At 42.8% G+C, this 13,403-nt stretch overlaps 1 protein-coding gene across 1 annotated transcript; it reads right to left on the bottom strand.

Moving 5' to 3' along the window:
- Positions 1-5,957: 5,957 nt before the first annotated feature.
- LOC112897850 (heterogeneous nuclear ribonucleoprotein 1-like) lies at positions 5,958-9,079 on the bottom strand. Its single transcript, XM_025966244.1, has 6 exons — positions 8,910-9,079; positions 8,781-8,821; positions 7,709-7,872; positions 7,498-7,597; positions 7,232-7,404; positions 5,958-7,001 (listed from the first exon to the last, which is right to left on the bottom strand). Exons 1-6 carry the CDS (start codon positions 8,948-8,950, stop codon positions 6,465-6,467), a joined length of 1,056 nt encoding a protein of 351 aa, XP_025822029.1. The 5' UTR covers positions 8,951-9,079; the 3' UTR covers positions 5,958-6,464.
- Positions 9,080-13,403: the final 4,324 nt, after the last annotated feature.

Below are 13,403 nucleotides of genomic sequence, written 5' to 3'. Positions count from 1 at the left end.
CGTCACAAGTCGTGTCTATCCTGCAGTCCGAATCCAGTCTGCGCGATGCCTCTTCCCTTTTGATCCAATCCATTGTTCCTGAGTAAAACAAGAGTGCACGTGTCTCCATTGTTTAAATATGATAAACCTGAGCTTAAGAGTTAACTTACTTGATGGGTAAGCCAATGAGCATGAGCGCGAGTAATAGGACCAAGTGGTGTTGGCGAAGTAGATACTGGTGTAGGTGTGGATGCATCGTTGGTGGCAATGTCCTCATCAGTTGCTTACCTAGAATGGTTAATCAACTAGAACTTGATACCAAAACTTGGAAGCGAGGACTCACTCTTAGATGCTTTTTGGCAAAAACAACCCCTCAGCCATGGCTCGGTTCGACTATGATGAGAATCAAAATAGAAATATTTTCCAGAACATATTTTAAGCTTAAAATAAATTTAGAAAAGTCCAGATAAATATTTTAACCCATGAAAACTATATCCGGAAAAATCCCAAAAATTCCGAGAAAAACTCGGGAGATAATTTGGGACTCGAGGATTCCCAATAAAATATTTGAGACTTATGAAAAAGAATTTTAGAGCTTTCCAAATAAAAATGGATAAATAGAATAATTGCCAAAAAAATCTTTAAAATTCTTGAAAAAATTTATTGATAGATGAACATATTGTAAAGGATATTCACATCTTACAATTGAATATTTTAGGGTGTGACACACCATAAGCTTACGAGCTAGCCAATGACGCCTTGTCGTGTCGTATACGAGGCTACACTTCCAAAAGTAACAAATGCTTCACGAGTTGTTTTGATATTAACCACAAGAGCTCAAATATGAATTGCTCTCTAAAACTCACACACAATCACTCTCTCAACCTAACTCAAACTCAAAGATTCCAGCCAAATAAGCCTATCTCACGAAGAGAGGTTGAGCTCTCTATTAGTGTTAGAAATGCTTCAACATACCCAGGAACACCGAAAGCAACCAACGGCCCTCAAAGGAGAGGATCAAAAGGTATATACACCCTCACACTAAGAAACTAGCCATTATGTCAAATAAGAACAACTCAGACCAGATTCCTGAAGCTGTTTTGGGTCTACATCGAAGAAATTATGCAGACAGGTGAGGTCGGTTCCTGAACCAGTTAGACCACCAGTTCACTCCTGAACTGAACACCTTCAAGAGAGCGTAACCAGTGTTAGCGTAACTAAAGGTTTCACTCAAAGTTATCTTCCATAAGTTAACTATGAGCACTTTCCATGCATGTTGTTAAATAACTAGGACTGCGTTCCTTTTTTTTAGTACGACGTACCTATACTTAGAAATAAATAATATACATACTTATACTTAAAAATAAATAATATGTTAATGTTCATCTAGTTGAGCTTGTATCTCTTCATTCATGCCATACTCGATAATTCTCAACTTGAGGACTCTCAACATTGTTTTTTACTTGAGCATATCCATCTTCTCCCGGCTCGCCGTCGAGGTTGACGACGCCGCAGCCGACGAGGCCCCGCGCCGTCGGCCCCCGCGGCAAGGGGAGGGGATCTCTCCGCCACGCCGTCGTCATCGGGGATGCGAATTGGTTGGAGCAGAAGGTCTGGTGCGTTGGGCCTCATAGTGGGATCCGAAGCTCTACCTTTGGCGGTCGATATACTACGAATCCGTAGCCCACACGCGTAGCCGGGATGTCGGGGGGCCAGCTCGTTTTGTTATACGTGTTACTCTGCTTGAAGAAAAAGGAGTACTGCATTTGAGTGCTAATGTCTGGGTTTAAGGGGGCTGGGCGTTGATAGAGAGGACGTAGATTGGTGAAGGTGAAATTAGCCTATGCATTGATCGTTCGTGCAATTGATATGGTTCGGTATACAAGGTGAAATTAGCCGTATACATACCTATACTTAAAAATAAATAATATTGCCTAAGTATACGGCTGTAGCTAAGAACTCCTTGCTAGGATAATGTGCGGTAAAAACTGGGAGCAGTTAGTGGTGATCATTTCACAGCACATGTTGCACAGAAGCTATCCCTGGGGACTGGCGTACTATTATGCTGATGATAACCATTTTTGTTCATTGGCTTTAGTTACTACTGAGTATCCAGTTCTCTCCAAAACTATAAGGGTGCAAAGCAAGCTTTTATTTAACTTGGCAACACTTGTTTCAGGCTTTCAGCTAGCTGCTTACTTGCAGCAAATAGAGACAGTCATTAATTGAGGATGCTGCATATAGTAAACTGATAAGCTGTAGTGATGTGATGTTTCATTATGACACACTTAAAGATTTTCGGTCACTTTTATGCAATTATTTGTTTGGTTGATGCCTTGATGGTGTCCTCATGGAACTGTTGCAATATTCAGGCTATAAATATTGTATGCCAAATGTATCTCCAACTTATTTCTGCTTTGTAAATTCAGACATGTTTCTTAATAGATAGTTAGAACCTCATCTTATGTCTGGAGTTTCACATTCTTCTGCAGTTAATCAGCTTGTTTGAATGTTTGGAGGGTAATACTTTTGGATTAGCTTACCTAAGACGTATGCTCTTCTACTAAAAAATAGTGCAGGGATAAAGGAGTCTGATACAGGGCTTGCTCCACCTAGCCAATGGGATTTGGTGTCCCATAAACAGATGATACAAGAACAGCCATTACAAGTATATTTTTTTTCGAAAACGCAGGAGAGCTGCGCTTCTTTGCATTAGAGAGAGAAATGGTAGTCCCCTTATGAGACAAGGTTAATGTAAGGGGACTACCATTTGTTTGCGGTTGCGGTTACCACGGAAGTAGGCAACGGGAACAATACTCTCTTTTGGACTGATCGGTGGATACATGGCTGCTCTATTGAAACTTTGGCGCCGACGGTGTTTGCTGTCATTGCTCCGAGAATTCGAAGGATTAGGACTGTGGCCGATGCTCTTGCCGATGAGCAATGGCTGCAAGACATTAGAAATGGAGGCGGGTTATCTTGGCACGGGATCAGAGATTTTTTGAGACTTTGGGACTGTATTATGAACATCACTCTCCATGGTGACCAAGAAGATCGACACATCTGGCAGCTCGATAGTTCAGGTCAATATTCCTCCAAATCGGCGTACAGGTCGTATTTCAATGGTTCAGTAACCTTTGAACCATGGCGCCGGTTGTGGAAATCATGGGCGCCGGGCAAGTGTAAATTGTTTCTCTGGTTGGCAATTCGGAATCGCTGTTGGACAGCGGATCGTTTGGCCAAGAGGGGTCTTGAGCACTCGGACAAATGCCCGCTTTGTGACGAAGAAGAAGAAACTGCCCAGCACTTGTTGACTACCTGTGTAGTCGCGAGGCAAGTATGGTTCTATTTGTTCCAAGCATTGGATCTCGTTTCAGCGGCTCCCAAGTCGAATGAAAGAAATTTTGCTAACTGGTGGCGAAAAGCAATGAAGAAAGTTCAAAAGGAGAAAAAGAAAGGAGTAAATTCCTTAATCATTTTGGGAGCCTGGGTCATATGGAAGCATAGAAATGATTGTGTTTTTAATGGCGCCTCTCCTTCGGTTTCCTCCATTATGAGAGACATCAAGGCAGAACATGACTTGTGGTGCTTGGCAGGTGCCAAGAGGCTGGAGAAACTGGAGGTCGGCAGAGGACTTTCTCCTTAGAGTAGCCTCGGTTATGGGTGTTTTTGGTCAAGTTTGTTCCAGTTTTGTTTTTTTCCTGGTTAGCTCTTTTCTTTTCTGAGTTGTAAACTGGGTCTCATTACAAGTATATTAACTGTGCCTTCTATTACATCACTTCGTAGTTTTTACAGTTTTGAGCACAATCTAGCATGCATGATAGTTAGGAACTAAATCTTTTCCGTTTCAATTTTACACGTGCCAGTGTACTAATAAATTCTTGTATCCTTCTGCAGGTAGCAAGGTGTACAATGTTCCTGACTAGATCATTCTTTTCCCTCGGCACAATGCGAGGAGTGAACTGAACTTTCTTGTTCCTTCCTATTTCACATATCTGGTAGTGTGTAGTATTCCTATCTTCTATTGGATTTTGTTTAACTGAATTTTGTATAATGCAACTCACAGAATACAATTTAGCTGAACATCTTAATAATTTGTATAATTGATTTTTCTTGTGTTCTTGATATATTGGTAATAACTACTTGGATTGATTTCCTTGCAAGATAATTAGTGCTTGGTACTGATGAGTACTTGTTAGATTATCAGTTTAACAAGTCTATAGGCCTATACATTGGTTGTGTTCAACTAATGTTTAGACTATATTTTTCATCGCAGGTGGCAAGCAGTGAAGAGTCCAAGCTATGTCAGACTTTTCTTTCTTCTTCCTTTTCATCTGCATCTGTTAGGAAGGATGTAACATCTATAGAATGTATGTAATGATAGTTGCAAATTGTTAGGAAGGTTGAAACATCTGTAGAATGCATGTAATGGATAAAATATGTGTATCTGTGATGTATGTGAGGTATATTTTTTGTTTCTTAATTCCTCATTGGAGACGCGTTTTTCCAGGGTCATTGGAGACACGTTTTGGCAAAACACGTCTCCGATGAGATCAAAGGAGACAGTTTTTCCTAAATACGCGTCACCAATGACACTCAAAGGAGACGCAGTTCTTACTAAAACGCGTCACCAGTGACACTCAAAGGAGACGCAGTTCTTACTAAAACGCGTCACCAGTGACACTCAAAGGAGACGCAGTTCTTACTAAAATGCGCCACTGATGAGGAGTCACTGTTGACGCGGAAAAACACGTCACCAATTGTGGTCACATCAGTGACATAAATTTAGTGTCACGAATTTTTCGTGTCACCGATGAGTGTTCAGCCCCGTCACTGATCATGTGTTTTGGCATAGTGCGGGTTGACGATTTCATCAGTGGTGTGGGTCTGCTGCCTGGCTGTGTTGCCGAGGATGACGAGCACGGGTCGGCGATTTCATCAGTGGCATGGGTCTGCTCCCTGGCCGTGTTGCCGAGGATGGCGACCAACGTGCTCCAACGGTTGGATGTTTTAATTACCAACGTCAGGTGTCTTTTCGGATGGCCTGGTCTGGGCCAAGTCCCGGCTTGAGCGTCTTTTCTTCTATCGATGTGGGTGGCGACACACACAGCCGAGCATGGAGAAGGTCCTGTTGACTAGTAATGTAACTGTTGTGTTCCATAGGGTCTTCTATGATAGAAGTTGTAACTGGAGAGTGGAGAGTGGCTAGGTGTGGGTCTCAATGTAATTTTGTTCTTCTCCAGGGTCTGTTATGCATGAAGAATCAAAAGGTGTAAAGAATAGCGACGACCATTTTCGAGTATTGTACCCTCTGGTGACAGATATGAGCGGAATCAGTGTAGTCAATCATCATCCTTGCCGTGAGCGTCAGCCCACCGACGACAAAAGAAAGAAGCGCAGTGGACTAACATGGCTCTCCGTCTCACGATTAAGAAATCGCATGCAAATGCGAAATGATATAAAAATAGCTTTCAAAGAAACAGAAACTATTAGAGATGGAGACAGCTTTTGGACTAGCGTTCACACAATAAAAACACAGTAATGCCACGGTGCATCCAATGTAACCAATTCTGTCATCACTCTTAATTCATCTTCGTCCCACCACTTTCTTTCAATCTGGATCGGTTCATTTTGTATAAATTTTTAGGTCCAAATGACCAGAAAAGGTAAAAATCTTGCATCCAGTAGGAATATACAGAGATCTGAACTTAAATATAGTCAAAGACTACCGCAAAAATATAGTCGTAGACACACATAATGCTTCCACACGGTAACTGTTTGCAACAATCACTGATTAGATTGATGTTAAAGGGGAAATTCACAGCATAATTAAGGCTTCACAAACAGCAGCTGCTTCTGGGTTACTTTTCCGGATAACAAAGACGTGCATCAAAATAATATTATGTCACTGAACTCTGAAATTTAACGCTTTAAGTGAACAAGAGCTTGGATATGAAAGCATGGGAACAGCAGTCAAGTAAAAAAAAATCCCTTTGCGAGCATATCCAGACTAATTCAGGTCCAAATACAACTAATCCACATACCGTGACGTCTCCAAACAAACAGCCTCTATGCAACAGCCAGAGACCAAGACACTTGTGTCACAATCTGCACGGACACATATATGTTATGTCCAAGAACCTAAAGAAACAAGGCCTGTGTTGGAGTAACCACCATCAACAATGGCAAGTCAGACAAGCTACAACAATCTTCATAAACACAAAGGAAATCATCTATTCTAACAAAGAACCAACACATACAACCATTAGGTTTAATCATGAAAGACCTAAAAAGACAACAATCTCAAGAGCATAAACTAAACTAGTGGCTAGCTTTAAGTCACTGAATTGTCTTTCTATAAAAGTGCATATGAGCATATTGAACTTCAATAGGCCTTTCTAGATGCAGACAAATCTCTCTTGAACACATATCTAGAATTGATCTTCTGCAAGTTTCTCTAGCAAACAGCAGCCTCTGATGCTTTTCTATCTTCCATATGGATGGTAACGACCAGCAGCACTACTGCCACCAGTGCTACCATAGCCTGTCCTAGCACCGTAGAGTCCACCCGTGCCATACCCAGCACCAGAACCAGCACTAGCACCAGAAGAATCATAACTAGGCCCATAGCTAGAACCACCATAAACCCCAGCATCACGTCCATAGGCACCAGCTAATCCACCAGCATAACTGCCACCACCATACCCGCCACCAAAGCTTCCTCCATATGTGCTACCAAAACGACTAGAATAGAGTGAGGATTCTCCCCTGTATCCTCCTAATGCTCCACCATATGCACCATAGCCACTACCATAGTCAACAGGACCATAAGCACTACTGTAGCCACCAGGCCTAGCACCAAAACTTCCAGGTGATCTATAGGGGCCAAAACTACCACCATAGTTATAGGAGCTGCCAAATCCATCATAACTGTCCGCATATGGACGGCCCCTAGGTTCCCTATCAATTGAACGAGGTGGTGGGTTAGAGGGTTTCTTTGGTTCTGCCTTCTTGATCTCCACCTACAGCAAAGCAAGAAAGTCAACCTATATTTCCTTTCAAGACGGTTTACTTCCAAGAATGGAGTGCTAATAACCCGCCACTCATATAAGAGTGCGACTAAAGCAACAGAAACAGAAGACACAACAGGATCTGCTCTCTTAGAATTAACTAGAGAGCCACAATTTATTGCTGTGTGCAGGCCCGACTGTACGAAACTACATAGTTCAAAAAGCACTACGTGAAATCTCACCTGAGAACCATTTAGATCAATCATATTGCCTTTCTTAGCTAATAACTCATCTACAGTTTTTTCAGCATCAAAGACTATAAAACCAAATCCACGTGGCCGGTTAGTTGCATGGTCACGAATGATTTCATGCTCCACCACCTTTCCAAACTTTGAAAAAAACTCCTTGAACTCATCTGTAGATCAATTTATGTTGGCAATTTCAGCTTAGTATCCAAAATATTAGAGCTAGCTAGCTACTATGCAGCCAATAACACACACATGTATACCTTCTTTTAGAGCAGAGGGTAATCCACCAACAAAAATCTTCTTTGTCTTGAAATCTTTCAAGGGCGCAGCACCCTTGGGGATAGTTCTTTTAATTTCAACCTGAATTTTAACAGTGAATGAGAATTCAAACTATACACGAGAGTGCCTGCTATGTACTGTGAGCAGATATCAAGATAGAGATATTAAACCAAAGACAACCAAAAAGTTTACCTGCTTTCCATTGATAACATGATCATCTTCAATCACTCTGTCAACAACAGCAGGATCTGCAAAGGTAATAAATCCAAAGCCTCTGGGCTTTTGAGTGTAGCGGTCCTTCATTATGACGGCATCAGTTATATCCCCGTACTTCCCAAAATGCTCTTTGAATGTACCTGCAAGTTAATAGTAAAGAAGTTAGTTGCAAACTGAAGGTCCTAGAATAAAACTTGTGGCTAAGGGTAACTTAGTATCTTCCAATGATGACTAGTGATTATGAGTCACAGACATACAATATTAAAAAAATTCTAGTACAGCTCCAAAACACATAGTAAGCAAGTTTAATAAAATACATGTCACATACCCAAATTGATCAGCTCAAAATACATACAAAATGTAGGTCCCAGAAAGCCATGTATTATAATATGCCAGAAAAATATGCAAGTACATATTACTGAATGCTTTTAGTATTTTGCTTCAGAAACTTATAACGTAGACATCCGACAATGTAAACAAACAGTGTCTCACCATAAATTAAGAGATGCCAAGTTAACAGAAAATACTAGTAGCAACAGGGATAAAACAACTTGTCACCATAATGTCACAGGCACAGCTTGCCCAGGCGTTTCATAAGAATAGGGCAGCGCTGCCGAGCAAAATAATAACCATGTATTTCTATCACAGGGACCTAACAACGGGATTAGTTCATCCCCAACCTGACCAACATCATGGGCTCATAAGAAGATCAATACAACAAATAACTACCACGTTACCAAATCCTCAACAAACAAGAAATTCGAGGAGTAGCTTCTCGTCGCAACTAAACAAAACAGCAAAAACGTAATTCAGCGCTCCCGCAATTAAATTAGACATGCTTACTTACCGTAAGGACAACCACATGCCAACACGAAACACAAAATTCTCCAATCAATTAATCTCCACTGGATCAACTAAACGCCATTACAAGCAACTAGCGACCAGATCTGAGCTAACAGGAGCAAATCCTATCTAATTCAAGGAAAAAGACGCCAGAACGAACAACGGGATACACGAAAAGGAAAAGCAGGAGCGGATCCGCACTTACCCATGCTTGTGTCCTTGGAGAGCCCGCCGATGAAGATCTTGCTGCATGAAGAGCACAAAATTCAGCGAATACCGTTTCCGCGGCGCAAAAAGAGACCAATGCGCGTACGGCGGAGGAGAGAGGACTCACGCTGGGCTGGCGCCGTCGAACTCCTTCATCTTGCCGGCCATGGCGGGCGAGATCGGAGCCGGATTAGGGCTGGGGTTTCGCTTGCGGGACGAGACGGGACGGGTGCCGTCGACTTCGGAAGAGAGGGAAGACGCGTGCGTGCGATACTGGGATCGAGCGATTTATCTTGCGTGGGTGCCTGGCTAGGATCTGGAAGCCTCCGCGGTAGTACGTTCAGACGTGGGGTAGCTTCCGTTAGATCGGTGGAGGACGCGGAGCACGGTGGCTTGTGGCCGTTGGATCGGAGGGAGCTCCTGTCGGACGGTCCAAAAAGCGAAGGAATCGATCCAAAATGATCGACATCCAAAAAACGAAGCTGAAGAATTACTAATCAAATTAAACTCCGGTCTTAACCATCAGTTAACCAAAGTACCAAAATTAATAGAATCCAACAAAATTCTAATCTAGACCAACTACTCACCATTACAAACCCTATCTATATAACTCAATCATTCGCCACCATCCCTTCCTATCCTCATATCCCAGTCCCAACCTAACACCCCACCGGACCACCAAGCCACCACAAACCGTACATGCTCTCAGTCAACGCCTCAACACCTCTAGGCTCCAGCCCGAGCTCGAGTGGTGATACCGAGCTCAAAACTCTCGAGCTGGCTTGGTTTGGTTGTTGCACAGTTCGATGGATTTTTTAACAAGCTGAGCACGTTTCGTTACTGCACGAAAGTCGATGCAAAACTTGCCGAACTAGCGCCATTAACGCACAAGTTCGTTAAACAATGTCGCATCAGAATTTTTCGCAACGAACGCACCCGATGCACTCCATTGGACCCAAAACTCATGTTTTGTGGCGTTTCGGACTGTTTCGTTACTGCACGAAAGTTGATGCAAGACTGGTCGAACTGGTGGCATTAACGCACAACTTCGCAAAACAAAGTCGTGTTAGAATTTTTCGCAGCGAACGCACCCGATCCAATCCATTAGTCCCAAAACTCATGTTTTTGGGTGTTCTGAACCGTTTCGTTACTACACGAAAGTCGATGCAAAAGTTGCCGAACTAGCGCCATTAACGAACAAGTTCGCTAAACGAAGTTGCGTCGAAATTTTTCGTAACGAATGCACCTGATCCACTCCATTGGACCGAAAACTCATATTTTGGGGCGTTCGTAATGTTTCGTTACTGCTCGAAAGTCGATGCAAAACTAGACGAACCGGTGCCATTAACGCACAATTTCGCTAAACAAAGTCGCGTCAGAATTTTTCGCAACCAACACACCCGATCCACTCCATTGGACCCAAGGGGCGTTTTGTAACGTTTCGTTACTGCACAAAAGTCGATGCAAAACTGGCCGAACTGGAGCCATTAACGCACAAATTCGCTAAACAAAGTCGCGTCAGAATTTTTCACAACGAACGCACCCGATCCACTCCATTGGACCCAACGGGCGTTTCGGACCGTTTCGTTACTGCACGAAAGTCGACGCACAACTGGCCAAACTAGCGCCATTAACGCCCAAGTTCGCTAAACGAACTTGCATCAAAACTTTTCGCAATGAACGCACCAGATCCACTCCATTAGACCTAAAACTCATGTTTTGGGGCGTTTCGTTACGTTTTGTTACTGCACAAAATTCGACACAAAACTGGCCGAACTGGTGCCATTAATGCACAAGTTCGCTAAACAAAGTCGCGTCAGAATTTTTCGCAACGAATGCGCCCGATCCACTCCGTTGGACCAAAAAGTAATGTTTTGGGGCGTTTCGGAACGTTTTGTTACTGCACGAAAGTCGATGCAAAACTGGCCGAACCCGCCATTAATCCCAACGTTCGCTAAACGTAGTTGCGTCGGCATTTTCGCAACGAACGCACCTGATCCACTCTATTCGACCCAAAACTCATGTTTTAGAGCGTTTGGTAATGTTTCGTTACTGCACGAAAATTGATACAAAACTAGCTGAACTGGTGCCACTAACGCACAAGTTCGCTAAACAAAGTCGCGTCGAAATTTTTCGCAACGAACGCACCCGATCTACTCCATTGGACCCAAAACTCATGTTCTAGGGCGTTCTGGACCGTTTCGTTACTGCAAGAAAGTCGATGCAAAACTTGCCGAACTGGCGCCATTAACGCAAGTTCGCTAAATAAAGTTGCGTCGAAATTTTTCGTAACGAACGCTCCTGATCCACTCCATTGGACCGAAAACTCATGTTTTGGGACGTTTCGTAACGTTTCGTTACTACACAAAAGTCGATGCAAAGCTGGCCAAACTGGTGCCAGTAACACACAAGTTCGCTAAACGAAGTGGCGTCAAAATATTAGCAACGAACGCACATGATCCACTCCATTGGACCCAGAACTTATATTTTGGTGCGTTTCGTAACGTTTCGTTATTGCACGAAAGTCGATACAAAACTGGCCGAACTGGTGCCACTAACGCACAAGTTCGCTAAACAAAGTCGCGTCGAAATTTTTTGCAACGAACGCACCCGATCCACTCAATTGGACCCAAAACTTATATTTTGGGGCGTTTCGGATCGTTTCTTTACTGCACGAAAGACGATGCATGTGGCAGAACCAACCTGAATTACACCGGCTCAAGTACGCGAGTCATCTCTTGAGGGCTACCTCGTACTTCAAACGGTATAATCCTTTGGCCTGTCGGGTAACGTCCCGATAAACCACCGAACGCAGGATCCAACAAGGTACCTCACACGAAGGTGAGTCCAGAGATATAAAAGCCCATACATTTTACATCACAGGCAGAAATATTATAAAAGTATACAAAGCATCATTTGTTCCCACTAAGTAGATTATTACAAAACAGGTTTAAGTCTTAAGATAAAGCAGCGGAGTTTGAAAAGCAAAAACATTGTACACGTCGTTATTACAGATATCATGCTAGCCCTGGCATGATATCACTCGGCGGAATCGGTGTTGGCCGGGGACGGATCCCACTCCATGGACCAACCATCAGGCAAGGGGTAGGGCCACGGTGTAATAAAAGCGGGCTCATCAGTGAGATTACCTGATATAAATCAACAAAAGCAAGGCTGAGTATACTAATACTCAGCAAGACTTACCCGGAATTAGGTATACCTTAGCCCATAACTAGACTCATGAAGGCTTTTAGCTTTAGGTAGAGTTTTCAGCTGAAAAGCAACAAAGAGTAGATCCTTATTTTCAACTTTTAGCTTTCAGGTTCTAATGAATTAACCATTCTAGGTAAGCATCTATAACTATTCAAACATGGTAGAATCTTTAATCAAACATCATCTTTGATAAACACAAAATTGCTCTTGTTACTCTATGTGGCAAAGGGATTAAGCAGTCTCAATCTCCGCGAGAAACGGACGATTTCTGAATCGAATTTCAAACCTTGCAAGGGTAAACCTAACACACACGATGCGAAGCAACCGTTTGCCTTTCATTCCGACTCGTGGATCAGTGCCACCACAAGCGACTGCAGGACCATACGCACTTCCAAAGTGCAGGATGTACGTCTGTAGCGCGACTACAAAACCCGTACTCCTGGTTGCCCAGCAACACGTATTCCTACACGTCGAACAAAGTAACCAAAAGAAGCAAATACATGTGGTGGGGGGTATGTCCACTCCTCGGGCCGATCGGTTACTAGGCTTACCGCTTACCATATTTCACGGCATGTGGCTAGTACTTTCAAACGCTTAACCACCGCTACCACACACTGCGACCTTATCAAATTCCATACACAGACGGGTATCATCTCAATATGATACCTCACAAAATCCCGTCCGTCATCCTTATAATGATAACAGGAATGTAAACATCACAATTCCTATATCGCGCGAGTGACAGGAAATCACTCGACTTCTACCGGTCCTATAAGCATAGCAGCTAGTCGGACTCAAGTTCTAGTGTACAATACATTGGTTTCTGGAATTATGCAACTAAGGTTTTCAAACAACTCCTAAGAACTTAATGCATAAAGATATATATAAATATTATAGGTTGACAGTGTAATAAATTAGGGGTTATGTCCGGGGCTTGCCTTCGCTAGTGGGGTTGGGGTGAGTCAACTTAATATCCTCCGAACCTTGGTTCGGGGCTTCAGAGAAATCCGCGACGAGATTCCCGGGGTCTTCAGAGTAACCTCCTTCTTGTTCCGGAATCAGCTGATAATCCCCGTCAGCGAGAGTGGTCGAGTCTACATGATATGCAAGATGAAGTTTAATGGATGCATACACTTTCATTTCAATTCATGATAAAGTTGCAATCCAAATAAAAGAACATCATATTTCGATAAATACCCCAACTACCCTGTACTGGGCAGTCATTTATCGAGTACTAACTATCTTACTTAGATACATTAAACAGCAAACTTATTTACGTTAAGTATCTAACTAGTGGCATGGGGCAACAGGTGGGGTGGTTTCTAAACATCCGATTAACTACAATAAGTAGCGTATTTAATTACTCTAAGCAACACTAAATACACTTAGCAATTTATTTTATTAGCTA

Source organism: Panicum hallii, chromosome 6 (genome assembly GCF_002211085.1).
Source record: "Panicum hallii strain FIL2 chromosome 6, PHallii_v3.1, whole genome shotgun sequence".
NCBI classification, from domain to species: domain Eukaryota; kingdom Viridiplantae; phylum Streptophyta; class Magnoliopsida; order Poales; family Poaceae; genus Panicum; species Panicum hallii.
This window is presented reverse-complemented; position numbering and strand designations above follow the sequence as displayed.

Bases quoted from the DNA above. Each gene is read 5' to 3' on its own strand.
- LOC112897850 (XM_025966244.1), bottom strand. From the start codon at position 8,950: ATGGCCGGCAAGATGAAGGAGTTCGACGGCGCCAGCCCAGC. The intron at 8,822-8,909 runs GTGAGTCCTCTC...CTCTTCATGCAG, and splicing joins TTCGACGGCGCCAGCCCAGC to CAAGATCTTCATCGGCGGGC. The intron at 7,598-7,708 runs GTAAACTTTTTG...GTTAAAATTCAG, and splicing joins ATGTTATCAATGGAAAGCAG to GTTGAAATTAAAAGAACTAT.